Source organism: Acipenser ruthenus, chromosome 16, assembly GCF_902713425.1.
Source record: "Acipenser ruthenus chromosome 16, fAciRut3.2 maternal haplotype, whole genome shotgun sequence".
In the NCBI taxonomy this organism is placed as follows: Eukaryota; Metazoa; Chordata; class Actinopteri; order Acipenseriformes; family Acipenseridae; genus Acipenser; species Acipenser ruthenus.
In genome coordinates this window covers 5571234-5585863 of record NC_081204.1, presented here as the reverse complement: position 1 = coordinate 5585863, position 14630 = coordinate 5571234, and the positions used below count along the sequence as shown (strand labels likewise).

Below are 14630 nucleotides of genomic sequence, written 5' to 3'. Positions count from 1 at the left end.
AATGATAGTTGTTTTTTTAATGGTTGTTTCTCTCAGAAGAGAATCCTTTGCCTTTGTACTTGCTTCAAAGTAAGTCCCAGAGCGTTCAATATAAGATATACATTTAACCCAGGCAGTTTTATGAGGCTAATAAACTGGCTTCAAAGTTTTATATGCATTATTATTTCATGTCACTTGAGGGTAAAGCAGTGCATGGTTTATTTTCCTGGAAAACGAATGTAATGTTTATTTGTTTATACAGTCGCATTAGTGATAAAAAGTATATTCACGTTCTGTTTAAGTCCTTTGTTTACCATAAACTGTTTCAATGCCCACTTAACATATATACTTATACTGAAATACACGCAAGACAGTTAAAAACTGCTTAGATTGCTATAGCCCATCTCACTATAGCCCATCAAACGTGAAGTTTGTGGTGATATTCAAAAAGTAAACGTGTCCTAAATATCACGATGAGAAAGCTTAGGTTTGAAAAGCAAGACTTTAAACCCCTATAAAAGTGCCGTTTTTATTTTTTTGTTTGTTTTGAAAAGTATTATTATGTATTTGTTTTGTGAGGAAAAAGGCAATTATCTCAAACACACACTGGACTGGGGTAAAAAGGTTAGGTTAGGCACGATGTCATTGTTGAATCATTTGACCAAGTTGTTTCTCAGAAAGAGTGATAGAAGCCGGACCTATGTCTGAATCTGATCTCATTGTTATTAAATCAGAAATATGTATTATTATTATTATTATTATTATTATTATTATTAATAATATCATAATAACATCCTGCCTGGCCAAACCGATTACCTTATTATTGCATGCATGCATAGATACAAGCCCACCAAAGAAAGTTTTTTTTTAAAATTGATTTTATGTTTTTGACAACTAAAAGCTTGCCTCATCAAGTGAATGCCAAGACTTACACACGCACAGATTGCAGTACATAGGAGAGAGAGATCACTGCAATAGGCAGGCATTGTAGTGAGACAGTGTACCTCACAAGTCAATTTTTGACACCATCTACCAGAAGCTCTTGACTTTTTTGACAGGTGCTAAGCAGTGAACTCCTCTGTCAGAGATGGAAGATGCCAAATAGTTAGAACAGAAAAAGGAACTGGTTCTCATTTCTGAGTAAGCATGTCCTTGAAATGGGATCCAAATGTCTTATTGATCGCTTGACTAAGACTTCAAACACCTTTAGGCTAATTTGAAATGACAGTTTATATCTGAGGCAGGACTAAGATAGGCAAAAGAACCTTCGCATGAAGAGAACCTACTTGTCGAAATGAAATGCCAACTCAATTTAAGAATTAGTAAATTGAGAAGTGTCAGTCCACTTGTTTATGTGTTTTTTTTTAATATCGGATATTAACAATTACTGATGTATTTAATGCTATGTATAGCTCTTTTAGATGTTCTACAGGAAAAGCGCTATAAAAAATGATTGATAAACAGATACTCAGGTTTGCATTTTCTTTATTTTTATTTGGTATTTTTAGGTATTTCATTAATTTTAATGTTAAATATTGGTATTAATTTTTTAAAATTATTATTTGTTTATTTAGCAGACCCCTTTTATCCAAGGTGACTTACAGAGACTAGGGTGTGTGAACTATGCATAAGCTGCAGAGTCACTTCCAACAAAGTCTCACCCGAAAGACAAGGAGGTTAAGTGACTTGCTCAATGTCTCACAGTGAGTCAGTGAGTGAGCCAGGATTTGAACCGGGGACCTCCTTGTTAGAATTGCTTTTCTTTAATTTAAGTATATATCTTGTATGGATGTAAGATTTGGTTGAATTTCCTGTGCTAATGGTGAGTTTGTCACTTTCAAAGTCTCCAGGCCAGAAATAGTAGGGTACTTCTTCACACTGGCAGTTATTGCAGTATATGCCCCTCATCTAATGTGATCTACCTCATCATTCTTATTTAGGAGAATTATCAAAGTATCTCAGAACCTAGTCAGAAAGCTCACATCACTGGCAAAGAATTGATCTGGCCAGCACACAAATTTGAATTTGTATTTCTTTTTTTCAGGCCCTGAAACATCACCATGACTACGTTTCGCTTTGGACAACATGTAGTAAAGGCATCAGCGGTATTTCTTCAGAGTGAATTGTCTTTCGCTCTAGTTAACAGAAAACCAGTGGTCCCTGGCCGTATCCTTTTTTAAAAGCACAGCTTAACCAGTATCTGCTAACAATCAAGACAGCTAAAGGCTGACAGGCTTTCCTTTCCAAATCAAGGCTCAGGTAAGATGTTACTTTCATGTTTCTCCAACAGTCACTAGAACATTATCTGCCTGATGGTGCAGAAATTCAAGCAGTGGTTGCTCAGCAACAGTTACATTTTGAATTGACCTTATGAAAGGTGCCTATTAACAGGTGTTTACAGAAAGTTGTGGAAGCGTTCGAATGATAACTATAAAATGGGTTTTAATTTGAAGTTGCAGATGAAGTGTTTTAATTGGTTTGTGTCTTGAAAACAATTGAAACATTATGTATAACTAGAAACTGGTTCAGTTCATGGAAACTAGCAGAACACCATTTCTTGAAAAAAGATACATTCACAAACAAACATAAATGCACGATTTGTATTATTATTAATTCTTTTCTTGGTCCTTTGTTATACTTATTTTCATATGTAATTTATTTTTTCTTAATCCATTCTGTTTATTTTCCCAACCAAACTCTGTATTTGAATAAACAGTGTGTTAATATGTGACATAACAAGCTGCTGTGAACAAAGGAGTGCAAATTTAGCACTAGATTCTAGCGCCAGGCTACCTCATATAGCGCCAGGAACATTAAATTATGGAGCTTGAAGACATGTTTCATTTAAAAAAAAAATAAAAAAATTGATTCCTTAGCAACCATAGTCTAATTGGGTCTGAACTCCTCACATGACCCACCCACACTCATACTCATACACAGGAGACAAGGTTTGCGTTGTGTGGGAAGTTGTGCAAGCAGGTTTTATTTTGCCACAGTAATTCTAGGATATCTAGTTGGGAGGACAGAAAATGTATATAATCATATATATATTTTTTTATTACTCACTTTATATTTCATGAAAGTTCAGATTAGTATAAAACTGCAACTAGTCTGTATTCTTCAAGCAAGGTCACTCTTGTTAACATGATTAAAGCTTCACATGTTTAACTATGTTTTTTATTGGAAAAAAATGCTTTCATAATTGTTAGGCATCAGTTTTTATTTTCCAGATACATTATAAAAACACATGTGTGTGATTGTAGGCTCTATCGGATAGGATTTATTCTTTATAATTTACTTAAAGTCCTAGAAAAGAAAAACAGAGACATCAGTTGTTGCACTGAAAATCCATTATTTGCTCCAATCAGAACCCATGGCTATGTTTCAAGTTTTTTTTCAGTTACGGAATGAATGCTGTCAAAGTTAATATATCACATAGAGACTGCTTTCATCAGTTTTAAATCCCAATAGTTCAATTTATTTTGAACTAAATGTTTTACTTTTCTGTCAGTCTTTTTTTTCTTTTCTTAAAGTTATATGCACTATTAAACAAGGAAACACCACAACATCATTTTACTGTTTAGTAAATACTGCCTTCTATTGGACTGAATTTATAGGCTCTTCATTTCCATGTATGTTGTTGGAATAAAAGCCACTTTTGTCTTGATATGTACTGTAAACACCTTTGTATAAGTCTATTTTCTAGGTGTTTTTAGGGGGTCCTAAAACGGGGGGAGCGACTTATACACCAATGTGACCTATAGGCTTTTTCCTGAAATTGTTGTCTCAAAAAGGAGGGGGGGGGGGGGGGGGGGCAACTTATACACAAGTGCGACTTTTACACTTTTTTTTTTTTTTTTACAATATATGCTATTATATAATACTTTTAAAATATCATACTTTATAATACTGTCACATTATTAGATTTATATGGGTCCCTTAGAAGTTAGAGATCCTTTCTTGTCACAAATAGTTTTCATAACTTTGTGTACTAAATGTTTTTCCAATGATGTGTTTGAATAGTAGAAAATAAGACATTGGGGCAGGCCTCAATTAAATAATATTGTAGAGGTGAAGTGTCAGCTAGTCTTTAAATAGAAATTCCAGTCAATAGAATGTCAACGTGGAACACAAATAATTGGAATTTGAAGTTTTCACTAATGCTTGATAGGTGGGAGGAATGTAATATAATACCATCGCAGAAAACACAGACTAAACAGCACTTAATTTAACTGTCATTTAAAATATTAATGCCCTTTTTAGCAAATAGTGTATGCTAATCAGTACTGTGACAGGCTGGGAATTGTTGTGACTTTGGTCTGGGCTGAAAGAGCAGCTGAATAAGAATAACCCACATCTTGATTTAGCCTGGAAGTGGCTTTGAATGTGACAACTTGCTCGGATCAAAGAAGGGGATTGTGCTTATAACATATTCAACGATTTGGGGAAAAGACTACATTTCAAAGATCTTCAGGGCTTGCTGTTACAGCAGGGCCTTCATACTATCACTTTCTGAGCTTGTCAAGAAGCTGTGTCTCAGGTGACCCATTCCAAATCACCTTGAGGCTCAGAAGTCTCTATAGCAGTAACATCTTTATAAATAAGTGTAGAGCTGCTTCAGAACTGGAGACCAAACTAGATAAAGTGCAGTGAACCCAAAGCCATCTTTGTCTTTTCATGTCTTGTTTTTGTATGTACTAATTATAGGAAATACATTTAGATGATTTACCAGAGCTTATATATTAAAAATAAATAAATAAATAAATAAATAAAAAATTCTGGTACTCTAATTATATGTGTAGTTTGAATATCACTATGTATTCAAGTTAAGCTCATGTCTACTCATCAGAAATTGTGATACATGTTTTCTGGTTGGTATGGCTAATGAGGGTGTTGCTCTTGGTTTAACAGGATTGAATTTTATGTAGAACAGATTTTTACTTTGATGCTTAATTAGAGCGTATCGCAATACAATCACTGATCTAGATTTTGAATACATATACAAAATGTATTTTTACAAAAGTTATTGTATTTCTTGCTCTTATTGTATTACTTGTATTGTAACACTTGAAATGTATTTGCTTACGATTGTAAGTCGCCCTGGATAAGGGCGTCTGCTAAGAAATAAATAATAATAATAATAAAAAAGAAATATTGCACTGTTTACTGCTGAGGCTCACACACACATAAAGGGAAGTGTATTTAAAATTCTGTTATCATGACAACGGAAGAATTATTATTTTTGTTTCTGACTGCTTCTGTATTCCAGTGAGAAATTAGCACTACAAATCACATAGAGGGGGCTATCTAATGAATGGTTTTTGAATTAAGATCAAGATGAACAAAACATGAAACACCTGAATTGAGTTGTAAGGGCACCTTACTGTTATACTACACTTAAAATCCTGGGAACAGACAACAAAACTATGTTAGCTGCAAAGGTTTTTTTTTTGGCTGTGTTTGGTTTGGCTTTAGTTGTTCTTGAAAGAAAATACCAAATATAACTTGCTTTTCTGGTGCTTAGATGACAGGCAGACATGTGAAGCTGTTTTGTTTTTGTGTCATTTTCTAAGAACGTCCAGTGACTGGGCCTGTTGTCTTCTACAGCAATGGGATATGTAAGAATGTAATGGGAGTGAAAACTCTTTTAGTTTAGCTCATTGCTGTTCATGTATGTTATTTCATTTTTAGAGATGTTTGCAGTTTTCGCAAATGTTATTATTGTGTATCTAAACCACCGAAAACAAGTGGTGCCATGTTAAATTAGCATATGGCAATTTTAATAAAGCGATTAAATTAAGACAACCAGGAGTTCTAACTTTGGTATGATTATTTGCAGAAAAAATGCCACATGCTTAATCTCAAGTGTAGTACCTGAAGAAAGATTGAATAGAACATGTTAGTAGCATTAATAAGAGATTAAAATAAATAATAATGGCACTTCTACAAAAAACAATAACTGTACTACATTCCAAATGGATATAATGTATTAAGTTTTCTATAATGAACTTGTTGCTGCTTGGTCAAACTAACTGCAGAATACACACGATCTTGCAAGGAGTGAGCTTTTATCAGTTGTATGTTATGTATATCATTGTGGATTTGTTTTCTGTGTAATTATCAGAATTGTAACATGCATTCCTGGTTTTTAGTTTACATGCATAGGTAGCATATGGCCTGCTAACATATTAAAAAGTAACCATAAGTAGTTTGGCATTGTGTATGTCTGTTTCCCTTGCCACTAGCAACCCTGGTTTTAAATCTCCAGGGTATTTGATGCAATGCATACCCAAAAGTTTCTGCAATGCATTGGAGGCAAATTAGGAAGACAAATCGACAGTTGCTGTCAAAAGCTTTTAAAGTTAACAGAAATGTGACAAGTGGAATATCTACTGTAGTATTTGGAACTTCAAGGGCATACATGAAAATAGCCTTGTTCCTGTAATCTTCGGTCCATTTTTTATAGTGCAAGTATATCTAAATGGGAATCTTCCTTCCCTGGATTAAAAAAAAAAAAAGACAGGTAAAAACGTGAGTGCCAGAGGTTGCCTTTGAATGTGAGGTGCATACTAAATGCTGTGCTGGGAGTGACACAACACTTACTTTTTCAAATCAACACAATAACGTTCAGAATATTCCATTACAGTATGTGGTTCAGCCATGTTTCTACAGTTTGGTATGAACAGAACCATAACAAGGTCTAAGACAATGCTTGGACTGTGCTGACTGTTTTGTTATATGGCTTGCATGTTATTTGCTACTGTATTCAATATCTTATTTTTAAGTGTAAAATTCGAATTGGCTGACAATGCAGTGATAATTGGATGAATTACTGGTGGTAATGAGGTTGATTAAAGTTATATCAGTGATTGATGAGAGTAAATTAGACAGTCTGATGCAGAAGCCACACTAAATAAACCGTGTTCTATTTTCTCAGTTATGGGGTTATTAATTATCTTGATGAGCTTGCTGACCAGGATGTCTGGAGATAACACAAATATCAATTCGATAAAGATCCAGTATCTGTTTTAAAGATGAATGATTTAGGATATGTTCATGTTTGGTAGTTTAATATAGTGGAATCCATTTAATTAAGAAACAACTGAAGAAGCCAGTAAAGAAATCAGCTCAAAGGGTTTTATAACTGTTACTGATATTTCAGAAACGGTCTACTGGCATTTTCGTACCTTTCCAATTATGTCTTTTTGCTGCAGCTTATCCAATTGACAGTACAGTTATCAAAAAGTGATACAAATCAAAATGTAGTCATCTTGTACTTAAAAAAAAAAGTTAAAAAAAAAGTTAATACTTTTAGTTTTCTCTACATCCTGTGTGCAAATGTCTTGTATTGATGTTTTTCATATGATTAGGCAGAGGAGAAAACTATTTATCTGCACATTTTCAGCAGAAATAAATCTTATCTTATTGCAAACAATAAAGTTATTATGTAAATGTTTGTGTTTCTGCATAACATCAAAGGCTACGGATTAGCATAATGATGCATAAACTACACCAACTAAAATGAATATGGAACTTTTTATTGAATACATTTCCAATAGTTGTTTCAGCTTAACTTTCTGTTGGCTTGCTAGTTAAAACAATATATGAAGTGTATGATAGGTAAACAGAATACAGAGCTTTCCAATATTCTTGATTTGGTGAAAAATAAATATCCTAAGAATAGTTGTATTGTTGTCGTGTATCTAAAATGATTACAGAGCATTTGAGAAGCAGACAGCTCATAGCCCTGTGCACAGGAACTAGACTCACACCAACCAGGGTTTCCATGTGGACCCAGAGAAGACACTGAAGTTGCTGTTGTCCCAAGTAGCCACTTACACAGCCCCCATTGCATAACTAATATCCTATCTGTGTGTGCGTTGTGCATGTACAGAGGACCTGAATCCAGAAACACATTCAAACATATGCAGTAGGTATACATTAATTTTAACTGCCTTTGGGGGCAGTTAAAAATTCTCTTTGTATGCATATAAATATTATCCCCCTTTTCTCCAATGTTTCTTCAAGATTAATTATAACAAGGTGTGATCCAATAATCCTATTAAAATGTATTCTGGACTTTGAGTTAACCTTGCATGAATTATTTTCATTCTTCCAAAGGTGTTGAATGTGGGCACCTTCAAAAGGCAAGAAGAGGCTGCTGGTATTGAAACACAAATTCCCTGTGTGGCTCATAGTTTAACAAATATATTTCCCATAGACGTAAGCATGTATTGTTAAATTGATCCCAGGAGTGCATTATTTCAATTCTAATTCCTGTAAGAGAATAACATGCACCTTGTTTAATTATAACAGGCATGAATCTATGGATTTATGTGTGGGTTGTGTGTAATTACAGTTACTTGAACAAAATTGTAAGTTATTACTTAAAAAAAAATACAATTAATAACAGTTACAGTTTGAAATATACAGCTCTGGAAAAAATTAAGAGACCACTGCAAAATTATCAGTTTCTCTGGTTTTACTATTTATAGGTATGTGTTTGGGTAAAATTAACATTTTTGTTTTATTCTATAAACTACTGACAACATTTCTCCCAAATTCCAAATAAAAATATTGTCATTTAGAGCATTTATTTGCAGAAAATGACAACTGGTCAAAATAACAAAAATGATGCAGTGTTGTCAGACCTCGAATAATGCAAAGAAAATAAGTTCATATTAATTTTTAAACAACACAATACTAATGTTTTAACTTAGGAAGAGTTCAGAAATCAATATTTTGTGGAATAACCCTGATTTTCAAGCACAGCTTTCATGCGTCTTGGCATGCTCTCCACCAGTCTTTCACATTGATGTTGGGTGACTTTATGCCACTCCTGGCGCAAAAATTCAAGCAGCTCGGCTTTGTTTGATGGCTTGTGACCATCCATCTTCTTCTTGATCACATTCCAGAGGTTTTCAATGGGGTTCAGGTCTGGAGATTGGGCTGGCCATGACAGGGTCTTGATCTGGTGGTCCTCCATCCACACCTTGATTGACCTGGCTGTGTGGCATGGAGCATTGTCCTGCTGGAAAAACCAATCCTCAGAGTTGGGGAACATTGTCAGAGCAGAAGGAAGCAAGTTTTCTTCCAGGACAACCTTGTACTTGGCTTCATGCCAAAGCTGCCCGATTCCAGCCTTGCTGAAGCACCCCCAGATCATCACCGATCCTCCACCACATTTCACAGTGGGTGCGAGACACTGTGGCTTGTAGGCCTCTCCAGGTCTCCGTCTAACCATTAGACGACCAGGTGTTGGGCAAAGCTGAAAATTGGACTCATCTGGGGGTGCTTCAGCAAGGCTGGAATCGGGCAGATTTGTCTTTTTGAAGGACGCATGAATCAAGCCATATATTTTTCCGGTTTGAAAAATGTTCTTTGAATATCCAGCTATCAAACCCACTCACTCCCTCCTCTCATTCCATTTGCTAGTAAGGTGATATAAAAGTGCATTCATGTGAAATGTAAGGTTTGACTTGCACTGTTTAAGCACTTTCTGAAGTAATGCGTTAACCCTAGTCACATACCATTTAATGCTCTACCACATTTAGCTACCTGTCTGAAAAAGGAACCATTACAGTTACCAGGTACTGAAAAATGTTACAATGAATGTGTTACTCGCCAACACTGGTTATAGTATTCAGTATTATGTACTGTAGTGTTTTTGGTAGGACAGTATACAAGGGGTAACTGTTACAGAACTTTCCATACCTTCCAATATTCTTGATTTGGTGCAACATGTTACACAAGAAATGTAAAACAAGCTGCTTAGTCATGAAAATTCTACACGAGATGCAGATTATACAGGGGATACTCTCAATACTCCTAACTCTAACCCTTACCAGATCCACAACCCCAACCCTAACATTATGGTCCTGGGTGGTGGCTATGGAGATTGAACGACTGGGGTGTAGCAATAAAAGACCAATTATTTAGGATATTAGATCTCATTAAAATCATAGACCCTTTACAATGATTTTCTCAAAAAATATGTTATCGTGTATTAAAAAATCATATAATAGCTTTTATAGTGTATTAAATATTACATGACTTTGAGGGTAATTTAAAAATCATATTTGGTGCCAAGACAGTTAATAGCTCCCAGTGACTATTGAAGGACTTATTTGTTTTTTTATTGCTGTTGAAAGTGTGAGAGGAAGTCACAAAGAGATCATAAAAGATAATATGAACATGAAATGCAGCTATGTTGTTGTCAGAGCAGTGCAAATATGTATTTACTGAGTCTTGGTGTTTGACACAAGTTTATGATTCATTTGCATATAACATTCATGGAAAACCACAAAGTGGAGTCAAGTGAAATAAAGTGCTTATGAAGTATTTTGTGCAGTAAAATGTACATTTTACATGTTTTACAGCTGTCTGGTCTACTCTGAATGATGCTTCAGGGTTGATTTAGTGAATCTACTGTATATCACACCAGGGTAAGACATAATAACATTAAAAAATAAATAAATAAATAAATAAGGGGATGTTTTAAGCTATTTAAGCACTGTAAATGCTGAACCTAGTGCCCAGATTTCAATACTAGATATATGTTTTGTTACATACTGTAGTAGAACCTCTGGATTAAGTATACAAATTGCTAACTCTCATCAAAATACATTTCAAACAGTAATCCTATCAATTTAACCCTAGTATTAATGCCTAACCCTAAAGGTAACCATAATGCTGATCCTAAATTTAAACACATTTGTATCTGATCATAATCATTGGTTTCATAAATGCCAAGCCAGATTCTTCCATGAGAGATGTGTAAAGTATTGTACAGCTTGAAGCGCTTGAAATGCTGTATCCCAGGCTGCAGAGATGTGACTGACAATATGTAGGGCAGCTGAAACACAGTACAGTGACCTGGTAAATCCCATTAAGTAGCTTTCACATAAAAAACAAACAAACAGGTAGTATACATTACACAGTGGATGCCAGACTGAGCATAGGCAATTCATCATACACAACACACACGTTGATCACTGGTACTCGCTTTGCCTCATTGGCTCAGACAAGAGATCCCAGTCTCATACCATTGGCCAAGATCAAATAACATTATAGTAAGGCACTTAACTTGAGGAAGGTAGTTCTCAAGCCAGCCAACACCCACACTAACTCACCGAATTACCAATGAGACAGGATAACTGTTGTAGAATAACTAATTTGAATGTCTGATTTGAATGTCTGCTTGTTGTCAGGGATTACTACTGCATCAGAAGCATTTTTTTAAATGACCTTTGGTATACAGATGTGCATAGCTGCAGCTGAGGTACTGTATAGAGGGGACACACTAAGAGGAGGAGGAGGGAGCCACAAGACATGCTAACAACACTATGGGTCCTATTTGAAATCAAGCACAAAAGCAAAGGCACATTAGCGAAGGTAAAAAGTAATTGTAACAAAACAGGGCCCCCAAGGACCCAAAACACAATTTGTCAAGCCAAGATGAACTAAGCTATCATTTTTAAAAAAATGTATTAATACCGTGAAACATAATTCTCATTGTAGTATAATTTAGTTAGGTGTGATCACTGATCTATTGGGAGATCAAAGTCAAGTATTTTACACATGACCTGATCTGAAATCAGTGTTGAATTCGTGTTCTAGCTTTCTGGATGCTGGAATAAATTAGCATTTTAACCAATTCTCTGTAACAGCTGACAAGAACTAATACAATATGTAGGTTTAAATTTGTATGTCACAAAAAAGGAAATATGCACTGGATACTAGATGACTGATGCAGAAATGATTAACAGGCATTCAAATTATATTTGGAACATTGCCCCCAATGCAGCTAAATGATAAAGAAAATGAACATGTCTAATTGTATAGTTAGAACCCTAACTGCTTAGTTAAAATAATTTAGTTTAAGTTTTATTTATGTGTTTCTAACTATCCGTTGGGTTTCCAAGTGGACGTGACTGACAGTAAAACATTTAGTATAATGTCTGATACAGGTCTTTACTTAATTTTCTGAAATACTGGAATACGGCATTCTGTATAAAACATGATGTACTGTTTGATGTGATATGATTTACATTGTGCTGGTACAGATATACACTCCATTGTGATTTTATAGTGTCTTAAACCTAATGTTTTTGACATGTCTCACTTCTACAGTATGTCTCGTTCTTAACCCTAAATGCATTTACACATTCTCCTGTTTTAAATGTGTACATGATGAAAGTAATCTCTGGTTATGTCAAGGTAAGGCAGTGAAATATAATGCTTTGAGTAAGTGGTTGGGTGGTTACTTCATGGATCACTGGGTTTCTGTTAGAAGGAAAGCAAAGAAAAATCAGGTCATTAGGTATGCTGAAGGGCTGACCTTTTATATTCTTCCATTTTTCTAAGACATGTAGCTGTATGAAATGAAAGATAAACACAAGGGTTTTGACTGATTGTGTTTGAGAATAATAGATTCATCATAGTGTAGACTTTAAATGGGATTGCTCAAAAAGTGGCTTCTCATGGGCCAGCATGAAATCATATACAATTCTTGGGGGGCATCTTGAGATGAGAAATATCAAAATCATCATTCTTATACGATGACAGCATACAATGTTTTCTTTAACATCTTTGCATAACAATACATATGATATGAAAAAAAAAAAAAATCGAATCTATTATTGGTGCTTTGGTTAGTACCAAAAAGTTTGATATAAGTGCTGGCCTTGATAAAATCATACAGTGCCCCCTGCTTTCTGACCTAATACTTTATTAGACCATAATGTTAGATTGGATTGATAGACAAAAACAGTAAATGTAATAACGCCTGTCACTTTTTTTTGGTTAAACAGCAATCAATAAAAGTTGGTGACCTGGTTTTAGATTTTCCGTGCAAAGGAGTAGTTTGCCTCTGTGCTGAAGTACTGCTTTACAAGGTCAAGTGCTCTAGTCTCACGTCTGCCGATTAGGGTGGTATCATGCTGGGAAGACCAATAAATCAACAACCTGTCCCTATTTCCATGAGCAATTTCATTTTGTTTCTGGAATAATGTAAGATATTCAGAATCAGTTACGATGCCATTTATTATACCTTTATATGCATACTCAATCTAGAATCCAGTAAATAATAATTATGGGTAATTTACAGGTTTGTATACCAGTATCATACTCAATATTAAACCTGATAACAAGACATGGAAATGAGGTAATTAGAAAGAGAATGAATTAAGTTATTTGATGTTTACCTTTGAGCAGATGGGACTTCTAGATTAGAAAATTAAGATTAAACAAACCGTGTCTGTGTTGGAAAAATCCTTACAGAGCAGTCTGATGCAGAGGTTAGATGTACAACAAACACCAATTCTCAAGCGCTTCATACAGTAGAATACTCTGGTAATATTTGTGGTTTGTTCTCCTGGGGGAGGGGGAATTGTGGCCTGTTTTACACCACTCAGACACTTGTTAAACTACAACCAAACAACTAAGACAGCACCCTCAAGTTGTTTGATTCTCATTTTGTAACATTAACTTGGAATGTTATCTCAAAAGTTATTTACTGGCTGGAGCAAAAGCTTTAAAAATATGCCCCTGTGTTCTTTAAATATCTTGTATTCATGAATAGAAAAAAAAAGAATTTAATAAGCAAGACACCCCACAACTACAGTGTTCCCCCAAATGTTATCCATTTACTGGCAACATAGAATGATTAGATGGGTTATTTGTTTCAGTAACTGCCAATTCTGCTACCAGTACTACATTCAATAATTTGCTAGTCCTTATTGTTATACTATTTATTAAGTTATTATAACTATGTTTTTTTTTCGAGTAGAAAACCAGAAACGATATCAATGTTTTTCAGCATAATTAATGGAAAGCTTTGCAACTTCCGCAACCAGATCTGTAGCCCGATGCACTGACATGTGATAAGCATCCTTAGCCAAAAAAGAACAAAAGCAAGAGATCTAAGGTCATGAAAATTAAAATATCTTATTATAGTGATGCTTAACTAACATAATACCATGACTCATCTGTACTTGCCTCCTTGGAATCCATTTCATAATTAAGACTACTTTTCCTTACAACCTTTTCCAGAGGTGACACTGAACTTTATGCCCCTGCTTTGTCATAAAGTGCCAACGGTAAGCTGGTCAAGAGGGGTTTTTCCAGAAGAGATATAGCTGGATTTTTCAAGGTTATACTGTTTCTATAGATTAGAAGAAAACATTGAACAAAAAAATTGGAAACACAATCGTGATGCAGCCATTTGGCCTTTGAGACATAATTACAGTGCATAATGTCATTTAACTGTTTAATGAACTCCCAACGAGGCAGTTCAATACAAATATCTGACCTCGATGACAATGACTGATGGATTGGAGCTGTGCGGCAGAGTGCTATTAGAATGTCAAATAACATCATTATTCATAATTACCAGGAATTATTCAGGTGAAATGACAAATCTAATGGAAAACAATTCATTGTGTGAGTGTGTGTGTGTGCGTGTGCGTGTGTGTATGCGTGTGCGTGTGTGTGTGCGTGTGCGTGTGTGTGGGCTGCTCGCTGGGCTGTTTTCACCATGCCAGTCCTCCAAGTGACACCTTGAGAAGGCAGGAGATGTACAGGGCAGGAGAGTGAGCAATTAAAATGGTTCTGCACATAAAAGTTCTGCGCAACTGAATATGAACTTTGGA

General features: G+C 35.1%; 1 protein-coding gene across 1 annotated transcript in view; it reads left to right on the top strand.

Moving 5' to 3' along the window:
• The window catches only part of LOC117412539 (bis(5'-adenosyl)-triphosphatase-like), a 294642-nt gene that overhangs the window by 70398 nt on the left and 209614 nt on the right, over window positions 1-14630 (top strand). Inside the window, exon 3 of the mRNA XM_058988557.1 lies at window positions 2024-2145. Coding sequence (XP_058844540.1) covers window positions 2040-2145 — 106 coding nt within the window. The 5' untranslated portion in view covers window positions 2024-2039. The remainder of the gene's footprint in view (window positions 1-2023; window positions 2146-14630) is intronic.